The sequence below is a fragment of the Octopus bimaculoides genome, chromosome 26, assembly GCF_001194135.2.
Source record: "Octopus bimaculoides isolate UCB-OBI-ISO-001 chromosome 26, ASM119413v2, whole genome shotgun sequence".
Lineage (NCBI taxonomy): Eukaryota > Metazoa > Mollusca > Cephalopoda > Octopoda > Octopodidae > Octopus > Octopus bimaculoides.
This window is the reverse complement of record NC_069006.1, coordinates 12,281,243-12,296,814: the sequence shown is the minus strand read 5'-3', so window position 1 is coordinate 12,296,814 and position 15,572 is coordinate 12,281,243. Positions and strand designations below refer to the sequence as shown.

Here is a 15,572-nt window from a genome sequence, read left to right as displayed (position 1 = left end):
AAGCAAGTAAGGCTGAAAGAGAAAATTAATAATAAAAGTTAAACTTACTTAAGTGCAATAGCATATTAAAAATAACTTTATTAATTAAATATTAAAGTTAAAAAATAAAGCACTTTTGACCAATGCTTTTTCTGAACAGCCTCACTACATGACTTCAGTACTGCCCATAGAGACACAGCCAGAAATGTCTATATTCTATCAAGTGAATTTGGAATTTTAAAGAAAATAAAAATAAAATAAAGTCATTTTTTAAGCAAATTTATTTTCTTGCAATTATTAATAAATTATATGCATTTTTATAAGCAAAAAATTATTGATTTTGTAATAAGGAACAACAACTACAATATAATCATCATCTTGAATTTGCAACCTTAGGTTGTGTAGATTTTGAGTTGATGAAAATAATGATTGTTGCTAATTGATATGAAAGATAAAAACTTGTGTTATGTAATGAATTTAATTCAATTAACAATGACATAATTTATTAAAGCATGTAAATAACTTCATTGCTAATAAATTTAAAATTAAAAATAATATAAAATATAATTACTTAAAATTGTCTTCTCTGAATGGCCATACATGATTCAATATTGCTCGTAGAGACACAGTCACAAGTGGCTATATTTTATCGAAGAATTTAGGTTGTTTAAAACAAAAATTAATATGAAGTTATTTATAAAAGCAAGTAATTTCCTCCAAATCATATTCCCTCAAACCCTTCATTGGAAAGCTGAAAAATTGGATTATTAAACAATATTATTTTAAATATTATTAAATATCATTATTTTAAATATTATCTTTAAATTGTAGTATTAAGAGTCCCAATACAAAAGTAGACTAATTGTCAATGAAATTATGAATGTGAAAGATTTATGAGTGTGTAAATTTTATTTTTTAATTGATATACAAAGACAGTAAAAAAATATTTAATTTAATGGGACCAAAACTATGAAATTCCTTGTGGTGTCATTGATAATTTTTTTCCTTACCTCAATGATGCTGGTGACATATATTAAAAGTCCCCTTATAGAACTGTATTCATAAAAAAGTATAGAACTATATTATCAACCTCAAATTTGTGAAATAAACACTATATTACTTCTTTCTTTTAGAACTTCATTGCATAAAATTGATACCATGAAATTCCTTGAATTGAGCTCTATCATTTAAGCTTAATTAAAATATAGTTTTTAAAATAAAAAAGTTAATTATACTTAAATCCATTTTCTTGCCTTACTCATATTTTTTTTCCGTATTTTACCTCACAACATTTTTGATACAAATTTTTGTCGCATGGGAAAAAAACTATGAAATTCCTCATGCCTTCTATCATTTAAGCTAAGATAAATATACTTTTTTTTTAAATAAAAAAAGTTATTTAGATCTAAACTTGATTGGAGGTGTTACTTACTCTCCTATAATTTTTATGTAAACTTTTTTCAACTGGACCAAATCTCAACTTTTTTATGCCAAAATGTAGCTAGGGACTAGTCTCCTTCAAAAATGGTAACAGTTTTCAATTTGGTTAAGAACTGAATTAGCAAAAAAGTCTGAAATATGCTGCATGTGAGTAAATTGTGACCTTCAGAATATTATTCAACTACTACTGTAGTTGAATGATACATGTAATAATACCAATGGGATTGGAATGATAATTATTGTTCACATAACATTTATATATATGTTATGAGAACAATATTTTGAAAACAAAAGAAGTGTAATATTTAATTTCATATATGTAATTGTGTGTGTGTGTGTGTGTGTATGAAACTGCTAAACTGAATACAATTCATAATAAAAATTTGCAGTTTTATTTTAATTAAAATATCAGCATCTTTAGAGAAAAAACTTTGAATACTGTTTGCTTGCTTTAGCATTTGTGACTGTCACCCACTCCCACTCTGTTGTTTTATTCTTCTTTTCCTAGTTTGACTGATGGGATACACATTGCATTTTATTAATATGTAAGATTAGTCCACAGCCAGTTATTATGGTGCTAACACACAATACAGATTATGCAATTGCTTCTTAATTTGTATTAACTCGGATTGAGTACTGACTATACAGCTGCTTCTTCTAATGTGTTAACACAGCTACAGACTACACAGCTGGTTCTTATGATGTTTTGACTACATGGGTGGTAATTATCATTTGTCAACACAGTTGGCTCTTCTGCTTGTATTCTGTCTCTCACCCATTCAATTACATCACATATAATAATTATACTGACACACACAACTCACTGTTGTATAAACCTGATTTGTGTTTTATTTTTTGAAGAGATTTTCCAGTGTGGTCCTCTCATGGCTACATTCTTTGTCCATAATGTGTCTATTTGAGTAAATACAATTCCAGGATGACACTAAAGTTATCAGTTGCAGCAAGGACACACAAGTGTATTAGATATTTGATTCAATATTATATAGGTGTCCAAATTTTCCAAAAAGAAAACTCGCTCACTTGAACTGAACTGAACTTTGGGTGTAATATAAACAAAAATAATTATATATTATATTTGTTAACTTTGGTGTTTGTGAATCCACTGTAGAGATGAAAAGGTCTAATATAGACAGAATGCTGAGAGATGCACTTAGCTTGTCAATGCTGCTACAGTGCGCATATCATTAGGAGGTGTCTATCTCAGTCAGATAAGTTCTTTTGGGTAACAAGTCAATATAGATACAGAGGGTGTGTCAACAGGAGATGTGTCTAGATCAACAGTATGTAGTTTTAAAAAATGTGTGTAGGAAATATGTCTGGTTCTAAAGTTTGTCAGCTAGAAGTGTATCTAATTCAAGAGTATATGCGGGAGGTGTGTATGTTCTATTCTCGAGTTCTTGTGGTCAGGGAACATGTCACATTTCAAGATTAATGAGTTTCAGTGATGTCTCACTAAATTCTTCTCTTACTCCTTTTTAGATATTATCTGCAGCGCTTGAATACATGACCACCATTGGAGTATTGCTTGGTGGAGAAAAGAATGACACTTACAATCAGATGTATGAGATCCTGGAGTTTGAAACTGAAATTGCTAATGTAAGTTGACTATCTGGAATCGTTGAAATCATCGACAGAATAGCTGTTGAGGTGAGGTTGCAGGGATGGCATTTAATGAATATTGTATCCCAAGCCTTACACTCATGTACACTCCCATAAACAAACCCACATAGAACTTGAACCAAAGAGCACTCTGCTTACTAGAGCTGTACATATTTTCAGTGACCCATACGGATATGCTTTGTGAGTTCCAGTCCTGCTAGGATGGCTTGGCCATTCAAGCATTTCCCATCAATATATATACATAAAGTGTAGGTGATATTTGGTAAAGAAGGTTGAAAAAAAGAAGGAAGCAAATGAAATATTTTACTAAAAATTATATCAGAACCATGACCTATTGGTTGATCATCTGGCTATGAAATATATCTCTGGCTCAAAACTGGTTCTCTCTTAGCAAGTAAGTCTACAGTAATGTGGAAAGAATTGGTTGGGCCATAATGTGAGCACTATTTTCTTGGTCACAGTACTTGACTGGTACTGTATATATATTGACCCCATAATGATGAAAGGCAAAGCTAGCCTCAGAGGAATTTGAATTGAGAACACAGGGAACTAGAACAAATATCAGAGAGTTCTATCTAATATTCTGCCAATTTGCTGAACCAGGTCCCTATTACCAGATGCAGTTTAAAGTCATACCCAGGACACACATACATAAATATATAGTTGTTATAGCCTCAAGTCAGCTCTAAGACTACATTACCCATGTACCCTACCATTTTTTTAAAGACAGGAGAGTGTGATATTGAACAAATTTGACAGTTACTTTTGGAGGTTCTGTCAGTGGCATAACCTGAATTTTGGCTACTCTGTACAGTCTCCACACACCCTGTGCTATGCTACTGGTTCAAGGTTACAAGTTTATGAGGTATATGTATGGTTGATTAAATTTACCTCATTATGTTACTAGTATTATTGACTCTGGTGAGGTGAAACACCCTGAGGTAACATTGTAGAATTTATGACATAAATTTATGTTATCTGTGACACTGCTGGTGGCAAATGTGGGCAGAGCTTTTAACTCTTTCAGATATACTCATGGACAGGTGGATATTTGAGGCTAACAGTGGGTTGCACCTATGTATGGTACCAATTTAATGAAAAATATACCAGGCATACAAATAGAGCAAGAACTGTATAGTGTTGTCTCTGGTGGCAATATTGCATCTTAGACTATGAACTGTCTCACAAGACAGTTCTTTTTTGTCTGCCATCCCACTCAATTCCACCACCAGTGACTTGTCAATATTCATAAATATAAAATTAAATAAATATTAATATTTATTTAATGATACCTTTTGTAGATAACGACACCTGCAGAAGAACGTCAAGATGAGGAAAAACAGTACCACAAGATGACAGTGAAGGAGCTTCAAACTTTGGCACCCTTTGTAAGTTACTTTACACATATAATTGCTTCCACTCAACACTGAATACTCAGCACTCAGTATTAAACTCCTCAACACTAAATACTCACTCTTTAATCTTTCTTCTTTTATCTTTTGTTTCAATCATTGAACTGTGGTCATGCTGGGGCACTGCTTCGAAGGTTTTTAGTTCAACAAACTGACTCCAGTAATTCATTGTTTTAGAGTGTGGTAATTATTCTGTTGGTTTCTTTTACTGAACCTCTAAGTTACAGGGAATTTAAACAAAACAACACTGTCTGTCAAGCAATGATGGGTGGCACACACACACATATACACACATTTACCTACATATGACGGTGTTCTGCAGTTTCTCTCAATCAAATTCACTCATAAGATGTTGGTTGACCCAGGGCTATAGTAGGAGACACTGCCACAGTGGGACTGAATCTGAAACTAAATGGTTGCAAAGTGAGTTTCTTAACCACACAGCTATGTCTGCACCTTTAATGTGTTATGTCTTAATGGTTTTGTGACAGTTCATCTGTCTGTTGTTTCTGTTTATCTATAAGTCAGTCTTGATCAGCTGTCACCATCCCATGTTTTATATATTTATATCCACATCATACAATGGGTTATTTGATTATTTAGAAGAGCAGGATGTGATTTGAGGTATATTTGCCTACTATTCCAAGCAGGTTGAGCAATCCCATAGAATCTCCTTCATTAATTTTGTTATTTCTGGTGGCTGGATGGTTAATGTGCTATATCAATGGTTTCAAACATCTTGAGTTCAATTCCTTCAACAGATTTTCAAAATAATTTGCTGATAAATACAGTCAATGATGTTCAATAAATAGTGAACCACGGAGGTAACATAGAATTTATGACATGTTAATATGTTATCTGTGACATTGCCGGAGGCAAATGTGGGCAGAGCCTTTAACTCTTTCGGATATACTCGTGGACAGGTGGATATCTGAGGCTAACAGTGAGTTGCACCTATGTATGGTACCAATTTAATGAAAAATATATCAGGCATACAAATAGAGTAGGAACTGTATAGTGTTGTCTCTTGTTGAAATGGCTTTGCAGTGGGGTGGGGGTTGATTGTTAGAAGAATGAAACTCACAGAGCAGTGAGTGGAAATAGTGGCTACAGGAAGAAGATACCTCCAATAGCTATGAGCACCCATATTATTACCCACTCATCACCTACTCATGATCATCTCCTGGTCTATATGATGCAAACCAATATCTCACCAAAACTCTGTCCTGGAATGGTGTAGAGTTAAAAGCTATAAAAAAATAGATAAATAAAATGTTATATTTTTTATTTTATGTATAATTATATGTAAAAGCAGTTAAACAAATTTAAGGATCACTCACTAGGGGAACATATTTTATTTTTACAAAGAAAAGGTTGACAGTGACTTTCAAGTTTCAACTATATAGCTTTCATCAGACAAACTGTCCAATGAAGGTCGCAAAACTGAACTTCAAAGTCATGGTTTAAAATTTCCTTGTAAAAATGGATAAATACAGTATAACATTCATTGAAATAAAATGATTATAAAGAAATAATGAAAACAGGGAGAAGTTAATTTTTTTCAGTTGAATAGATTAGAAAATAAATTACCTGCAATTTCTTCTTCTATTCACCTGGAAGCCAATAACAGACATTTGCTATTTCGAGATATTCTTGTTGAACATTTTTCTTTCTTTCTTTCATGTTCACATTAAACAGAGAATTGGTCTGTTTATTTTCTCACTATCCTTCCAATTAAGAATGGTGATGATACAGAAGTAAAGCAATTATGTTTGTTTGGTAAATAAATAATTATTATCTTGGAGGTAAAACATTCAATTGGTCATTAATTAAACTTAGATTGGTTGTTCATTACAGTACTTCTGAAAATGTGTATGTGTGTGTGTGTTCAGTTTTCATCTGTCTGTGCTTTTCCTTTTTGCTACACAAATGAATGTGTGGAGGTAAAAAAGTCAAAGTAATGACAGAAAGACTCATCAAATTTGAACTCCATTACATGTATTCAATACTTTTTCCCTCATTGACATCCAAATATATAAATATATATATTACTATTAGTAATTAGCAGAAGTTACAGAGTGACTCAAAGGTAAAGAGTTTCTTGCATATACAAAAAGTATTTATTCATCCAAATATATCCCATCATCGTGCCAGAAGCTCAATTCCAGGCTTATATCATTTAGCTGGTTTAGAGGCTAAAAATCGTCTTGTGCCTGTTCTTAACCTCATCCACATTGTTGAACTTCTGTTCATGCAGGAAATAAGCCATGGCTCAGAAAAGGTGGAAATCTGATGGTGCAAGATCTGGACTGTATGCAGAGTGGGACAGCACTTCTAGCCCCTCAAGTTCCTCACTTGTGTTTGGTCACATTGACACTATGAGCTATTGTCATGCTGTAAGCATGCATGTCTTCAGCTGACCAATTCTGGGTAGTAGGCTTTCAAAGTATCATACAGTTGCTGTGGTTGTTGAGCATAAAGGTTAGTGTTTACAACATAACCATTTGAGACAATCTCAAAGTGCAACACCCCATCAGAGTTCCACCAAACACACAACAAGACCTTTAGTTCAAACCATACTTGTTTGACAACAGGTTTTGAAGGTTGGCTGAAATAAAGTCACTGATTTCTCTTGGCTGTCATCTCCATAACAGGTCTCCCTCACCTTGGTTTGTTCTGAAGGCTGATGTCACCTTCCTTGAAATGTCTGAACCAGTTTTGGGCCACACATTTGTTCCACATCATTAATTTCTTTTGTTACTGCCCTTGCACTCAGTCGTTTTTCAACACAGGCAGCATAAAATGGATTCAATTGCAATTTTTTCACCACTCATTATCAAAGCTTTAAAATAAAGAACAATTAGCTTGGGAGGCCTTAGTCACAGTTAAATGAAAGTCTAGCACTAGATTAACAGATGATGTTATTTAGCTCTAAATCAAAACAGAGGATCATCTCATCTTTTATTTAGGCAAGATATTTCTAAGAGGACATTATCCAATTTTTCCTTTTTAAAGACATTAAGTTGTTATTTGAAGAAGATTTGGCTGCTATTACTAGTAGGTTGATCAGTCATTCTGAAGCTTCCTCTGGTAAAGTTCAAACCCAAGTGAACCCTAACCTAACATGCTACACATCATAGTATTGCCCCAGCTATACTCTACTACATGCTACACACTATACTATCAATCCATTTACACTCTACAAAATGGTACAAACATACGATCTAATACGTTTGCCTGCTCCATATCGCTGTTGTTTATGTCCTTCAGGTGGGTTTTTTTCATCAAAGCAGTCTGAATACATTCCAAAAGGAAATCAACCAGTGAAATTGGGTTATGGTCATCTGTGGTGTGCAGTGGTCTTACTAGGTACATGTTATAAGATGATGTTCAGTGGTAGCCTCTCTCCCCAGTGATTTATTTCTAAGGTTACTCAACCACCACTAACATAAATAAACCAACAATTTATGGTTGGTGTTTTTATTGTCAATAATCTCCAATTAAGATTTGTTTGTCTAAAGAATTTCTTGCTCGTGTTGAAGTTGGAATCCTATATTTTTGTTTATATTAGTCAATGGAGGAGGATGTCAACATCAAGCCTTTCCAAGATTGGCAAGATTGATGAAGTTGATGTTCAATTCTGAACATTTGTAATAATTGATTGCTGGGGGGGAAAAAAATGTGGGTTCGCAGTCCTCAGAAGAAACAACTGGACAGATTTAGTTGGGTGGGCTGGGATAGTGGACATGCTGTGGGTAGGTTGGCTGGACAAGAGAAAAGAAAGTAGGCTAATGGTATTAATTATTAATCATGTGATTAAATGACAACTAATTAAAGCTATAAAGTTGTTACCATAATAATACTGACGTACACATTGTTACAAACAATAGGAGTATTATTGTGCATATTTTCTGGCAACAATAGATATTCATTAATTAATTACATCAGATTCTTCTCAGGATCAATTGCAAAACATTGTGCGGTGAGAGCAGAAGCTTTTGATGCTACACTATTGAGATATGTGTGCAACTGACAGCAAATAAAAAGGCAGTCTCACAGATATCATTATTTGCAACTGTCTCTAACAAAGCAACCAGGCACTTTGATTCAAATAAAACAGTTGTATCATGGGGGAACATCACTGTGGTGGCTTGACTTCATAGAAACAGCAAAATTGCACCCAACCTGTTGTATGTGCATAAACATGCTATCAAAATTGAGTTATTGACCCATTGTGACCACAACTTATACTTCAAGCAGTCAGATATTTACTCATTGTTTGAATAAAATGAAGTCTTTTATAACTAAATAATGGACATGAGAAAATATTCAGCGTTAATAGAAATAAAAAAAAAAATGTTACTTTTAGCACAAGTATTGACTAATCCTTACTTTTGTTTGCTATACACATTTAAATACAATGACATATTATGACATAATATTATAAATGTACATGTCCATATGTGTCTATATCCATGTATGCATGTGTGTGTGCACGTAGATAGGGAGTGGGAGAGAGAGAGAGAGAGAGAAAGTAAAAGCTGATGGATATCCATTTGTTTTGACAATGGGAACTTAGATCAACTGAAATACCTGCTCACTGTATTTGTTATGTAAGTGGCTGAGTATTCCACAAACATGTCTAGCAGGCTTCCCCTATTCTTTTTTTTTTTTTTTTTTTTTTTTGCAAAAATCCCATCACTCAACTGCTAATCAGTAAAACTTGTCAAAGCATTCAAACAAAATTCAAGACATACAAAATTTTCCCAGATTGTCCTGTTACAAAGCCAGCAATGATCTAGATCTCTATTTGTACGTGTGATGTCTTTGTGTGTTTTCATTTCTGTCACCATTCCATCCATTCATTCAATGATTTCTGTTCTCAATTTATCTCCATACTTTTCCATGCTCACAATTCTTAATAACTGTATATTCACAAAAGCTCTTCCCCACACCCCTGTCAGCATTTGGTTACTTGTCATCTCATCCTTCACTACAATTTCTTCAACAGAACTGTCATTCTCTATACACATCATGTGTATATACCAGCAGAGTCTACTCTCATGCACACCACATCTGAGTTCACCTTTTATCCACTCTTTCACTCCACTCATTACACATTCAGCAGAGTATGTTCGTGTCATTTCTATCCAGCCTTTGCAAATATCCTCAAGGTTCACATTTTGCTCTCATAGAAAATTGCACTTCACACAAGCATCCTACAATCTTACCTTTCATACACACACACATATATTTTCTAAAATTCAATAGAGAACTTTGTACTGTTGTTATCTAAATTCCAGCAACTAAGCTTTGTTTCTTAAAACAAAACCAAACCTTTATAGGAAATATTTTTTATATAATTAAAAAAGGCACATACATATAGTAAATCTATGCCCAAAATTCAAAACCAGACTTATTATTATCAATAAGGAAATTTTCAATAAACAACTAAACTGTCGAAGAACTGTCACTAATTCTTTTTGATTAGACATAGAAATTGACTGATTAATACGAGCAAAATATTAACCCTTTGTCAGACTGTTGTGTCTGATTTTTATCTTTTAAATAATAGATACTGTTTAAAGAATTGATGCCTTGACTTTATTTCTGTTCATCCACTTCATATTATTGTTATATATATGTTCAGAGGTAATGTTTTCAAAGATGTAAAATATTGTCAATTGAAATTCCCTTCTTAATAGAAGAAAGAAAAGAAGACAGACCTTGGGCTATTTGTTAATTGTACAAAATTGTGGTAACTTTTTGTCTATTTTGTAAAAATTTGTTTACTGATGAAAGCAGTCTTGAGTGCATTATAACTATGTTGTTGAAATTTGATAATACTGAAATATATCCACAGTTACGCTCCTTGCCTGCAAATATGAATCATATTTTCCCTTAAGCTAGTAAATTAATTTTGAGATTATTTAATTTCTTAAAATTATTGCCACTAGATAAGCACAAAATTTTCTGTGTAAATCATTTAGTATATAATCCCCTAACATATTTATCTAAATTCATGTCAACCCACATCATTCATTTCCCTTAGTTTATTATTATTTTTTAAAATTATATACACACACTACTGTTGCTATTAAAACTGTTGTATTAAATATCAAATTTTATCTGCTTTGAATAGATCAATTGGCAGAGGTACCTAAATGAGCGTTTCTCTGTGGTCAACATCACCATTGACAGTTCAGAAGAGGTGGTCGTCTTTGCTCCAGAGTTCCTCAGTAAGCTGCATCATCTGCTTGAAAACATGCTAAATGATACCAACAGTAAAAGGTAGGGACAGTTGATATTTCAGTTACTTCCTGCTATGCTTTTATCCCTCTCTAATAATTTTCACTGTTGTCATTTAATTCTACACATTTTAGTTATGATATTCAGGAGAGAAAGGACCAGACAACTGAATAGTGCTGGGCCTATGTGTGGACAGCATAATAGGGGTGATAAAAGGGGAGAAACGAATGTTTGGATATGATTGAGTGGAAACAGCTTGATATCAGTCAGCTCCACCACCACTACCAGCATTATCATCATATTACATTAGCTTTTCATATTGGCATAGGTTGTATAGGTCATTACAGTTTAAGTCACCTAACTGGAAGCTACAGCTCTCAAAGACTAGGTGCTTGTTTAATTTAGCTTGGCTTCTGTGGCTGAATGCTCTTCATATAGCCAACCACTTTACAGAGTATATGGAGTGCATTTTATCATGGTACCAACACTTATACTCCGCCCAACTAAACCGGTCCCTCCAGCCAAACATACTGTGTAAAGACTATTTGCTACAGTATAGTGCTATTTTGATGCTACAGCTGAAGCTAACAAAATTGTCTCCTTGAATCAAGGAAATCTGCTGTACTCACCAGGCACAAAGTTCTCATTTAAAGTGTTTTATGTTTTTTTCTTTCTTAGTCAATAATGATACTTTTTTGTACCTAGTACTTAATAAAAGAGTTACTGGTAGATGCTTTTGTATTAAATAATTGTGATAAAATATTAAAAATAAAATTTTTTTTCCAACCACTGGTGAGGCATACATTTTTGTGGAAAGTTATAGTGGGGCCTGGGGGGGAAATAGGTTGTGAAACGCTGGTATAAAGCTTTTGATGATTCATTTGTTACACTCAACGCACAGCATGCAGTCACCCCACCTACACTCAACACACACCATGCAGTCACTCCAGTTACATTACACTTAGCATTCTGCCACATCAGCTACACTCAATACACATTACACTGTCATCCCAGTTACACCGTTCACACATCATCCTACACTCCAGTTACATCCTACAACTTACTACATATCAACAGGACAGTTTGTTACCAGGACATACATTAAAACTATTGTTATATATAAAACTATTATTATTATAACTATACAGTACTTAATGTGTTTATTATTTCTCAGAATCCTGAATAATTACTTAATATGGCGTGTTGTACGCACGTTAACAAATTATCTTTCTACACCATTCCGTGATGCCAGGGATATTCTCACTAAAAGTGTGTCAGGTAAGGACTATGGCAGCTACTAAATGGTGGTGGTCATGTATTTATTTGAAAATATTACACATGCTGTGTTTTGTTGTTGTTCAGCCCTAAAACAGTCCTCCAACAGATCTATAACCAATGATATTCCAATTATACTTGTCTTGTAATCAGACTTAGTGAATCTTGGACTACAGGTGATAAAAATGAAAATAAATAATTAAATACCTACTTAACTAACTACTGATCACTACACTAATTTTGAATCACTGAATGACCTTTCTAGTTTATTCATTGCAGATGAACCCTAACTAACATAAATCCAAACGAGGTTAAATACATTTTAAATATATTTTCATGTTTTGTTATAATTATTATCATTAAGGTGGCAAGCTGGCAAAATCATTAGCACCCCAGGCAAAATGCTTAGCGGCATTTTGTCTATGCTCATATTCCAAGTTCAAATTCCACTGATGTTGTCTTTGCCTTTCATCCTTTTGGGGGTCAATAAAATAAGTACCAGTTGAGTACTATGGTAAATGTAATCAACTTGCCCCTCCTCTGAAATTTGTGGCCTTGTCCTAAAATTTGAAATCATTATTATTCACCAATTCATTTTGCTTCATCAATTGTATAAAGTTTGTTTTGATGGGAAACTAAAACTCATAAAGTAAGCATTAATTAATGTTGAAGTAGAAGGATTATCAGAATCAGTAGAACAGTAAACATATATGGCAGTGTTTAGTTAAGTTCCTTTATGTTTTCAGTTCAATTCCCACCCGAGTTAAACATTCATCTTTCCAGGATTAGTAAAATAAGGACCTGTTAAGTCATATATTAGTGCCAGATACTGAGAGAACCCCATGTTTTAGAGGAGATATGAAGCAGTGAGAGTGGCATGTTGTGACAAAAATACCTCTCCCTAGAATAGTAGCAGTAATATTTGTGGAATTAACATGGCTGCATTTCTATCTTGACAGAATCGATCAGATATTTGATCAATATCAATATATAACTGGTGCAGCTGAAATTCAAAATTTAAGTACCATATTTGATGGCATATATGAAACACATCCCCACCACCAATTCACCCCAGGTCCTATATGTGAATTTTGCCCTACATTATATGCTTTATGGCACTGAAAACTTTTACTTTGAATATGCACTGCTGAAACTGAGCATGTCTAATGTGGCTATGTGTCTTTTATGCTATTAAATATAGTAAATACTTGAAACATCATATTTGCTGTTGCTACACTGATTCTACTGCCCTCTTCCAATGTAACATAGATGCAAGGCCTCTCAGATTAGAGGAAGGCTGAAAGGCAAAATAAGTTCACCATAGCAGGATTCCAAGTCAGAATGTAAAAGAGCTGTAATAAAATATTTGTTCAAACACTTTTGTTCAAAGCTGTAATGATTCTGCCAAGACCGTAACACTCTTTCGGCATAAATTTTAACAACTGATGTTGAGTGTATGTGTTATGTGTGTGTGTATTAAATGTATCATTATTCCATGCAGGTACGAAAGGAAATATTGATATGTGGCAGTACTGTGTTATGGATACTGATTCAGTACTAGGTTATGCCTTAGGTGCAATGTTTGTACAGGAGACTTTCAAAGGAGACAGTAAAGCAAAGGTAAGTTGTCATTTCCTATACTCTTACAGTTTTAAATTACTTCTGTTCTTAAATGTATATATAGACAAAGTGATTATATCTGTCTAAACTTATAACAATGACTAAAATATTTATACATATATTCTGTAGTGCAGTATATACTACCCCTCATTCTCTAGCCCCTTCTTGCTCTCGTTGTCTTATTTACCCATCTTGACTTTACCTCTGTCAATAATCTCTATTTCCTATTCACTATTTCAGTTGCATTATCTTGAGTGAATGTACATGTCTTAAAGTAGCCAGTACTCTTTACATTTACACTGTACAAAGCAACCCTCTCATGCAGGTACCACAATAAAAGACATCCAATATTACTCTATAAAGTAATATGGGAATGGGTGGAAAAAGCAGAGGGATCAAGAGGATCCTTGCGTCTTGTTTTGCCAAGGACATTACAATATCTAAAGTGCTGGTGCTGTCATAAAATGCATCCAGTACATTCTGTTAAGTGTTTGGTGATAGGAAGGGAATCCAGCTGTAGAAACCAAACCAAAAATGAAACTTACAAACTACACTTGATCTTGAACCATATTGAGAGCAGTGGACTCCAGTAGAAACTCAGAACATGATGACCATTCTAGCATGGCAAGTGAATATAAAATCATCATCCGCATCGTCGTTTAACGTCCGCTTTCCATGCTAGCATGGGTTGGACGATTTGACTGATGAAACCAGATGGCTACTCCAATCTGATTTGGCAGAGTTTCTACAGCTGGATGCCCTTCCTAACGCCAACCACTCAGAGAGTGTAGTGGGTACTTTTACGTGCCACCAGCACGAAGGCCAGTCAGCTGGTACTGGCAACGGCCACACTCAAAATGGTGTATTTTATGTGCCACCCGCACAAAAGCCAGTCCAGGGGCACTGGCAACAATCTCGCTTGAAAGTCCTTACACAAGTGCCAGAAAGGCGACGCTGGGGACAGGTGCCATCACAATTTCGCTTTCGCTTGCCCCAATAAGTCTTCGCAAGCTGAGTTTCGTGTCCAATGAAGGAGACGACATTGGCATGGGTGCCAGTCGTCGAATTTAACTCGATTTCAATTTCACTTGCCTCAACAATTATATATATCTGTAATATAGTATATAATATACTTACAGTTTGTCTTTCTGCAGCAAGTCATTCAGCTGACTTGATTAAAAAGTATGTCTTTATGTAGATTTATTTGTTTCAAGGCAATTAACCTGACAATAAGAATAAATTAACATGGGGATTTTACCTCAGTCAAATCGTCCAACCCATGCTAGCATGGAAAGCGGACGTTAAATGATGATGATGATGATGATGATTCAACCTGCTTAAAGTAACTGCTGAATATCCCTCAGGTCATAAGCCAATTGTTTCAAAAACATAAGACTCATTAAATAATGTATCCTTAGACCCACTATATTTGAATAAGAAACAAAGTGGTCACAAGTGGAATGTTTAAGGTGTGACAGATCAAGACTTGCCTTGGATTAAACAACAAACTGAAAGTGAAAAAGGCATTGAGTTTGTCAAGAAAGTAGACACATGCTGAGGGAGATTTAGTGAGTGGTGGTGTAAATGTAGAGTGTTTCTGTTGTATTACAACATATACATTGTGTTCAGTTCTAACTTCACACTAATTTTCATACTAGGTTGATAAAATATATACCAGTAATTATTGTGGGTCCTCATTCAAGTTGATATACACTTCTGCAAATTATAAGATTGAAGGTCAGAATTGTGAGATTCCATAATGTTTCTTAAAAACTCTGTGTGTGTGTATTCTTTTATTTGTTTCAGTCATTTGACTGCAGCCATGCTGGAGCAATGCCTTTAGTCAAACAAATTGACCCCAGGACTTATTTTTTGTAAACCTAGTACTTATTCTATTGGTCTCTTTTGCCGAACCACTAAGTTACAGGGACATAAACACACCAACATCGGTTGTCA

General features: G+C 34.2%; 1 protein-coding gene across 1 annotated transcript in view; it reads left to right on the top strand.

Annotated features, from left to right (window-relative positions):
- The window catches only part of LOC106883689 (endothelin-converting enzyme homolog), a 131,504-nt gene that overhangs the window by 89,129 nt on the left and 26,803 nt on the right, over positions 1-15,572 (top strand). The window contains exons 8-12 of the mRNA XM_052976911.1: positions 2,920-3,036; positions 4,362-4,448; positions 10,615-10,763; positions 11,896-11,999; positions 13,498-13,616. Of these exons, the coding sequence (XP_052832871.1) occupies positions 2,920-3,036; positions 4,362-4,448; positions 10,615-10,763; positions 11,896-11,999; positions 13,498-13,616 (576 nt within the window). The remainder of the gene's footprint in view (positions 1-2,919; positions 3,037-4,361; positions 4,449-10,614; positions 10,764-11,895; positions 12,000-13,497; positions 13,617-15,572) is intronic.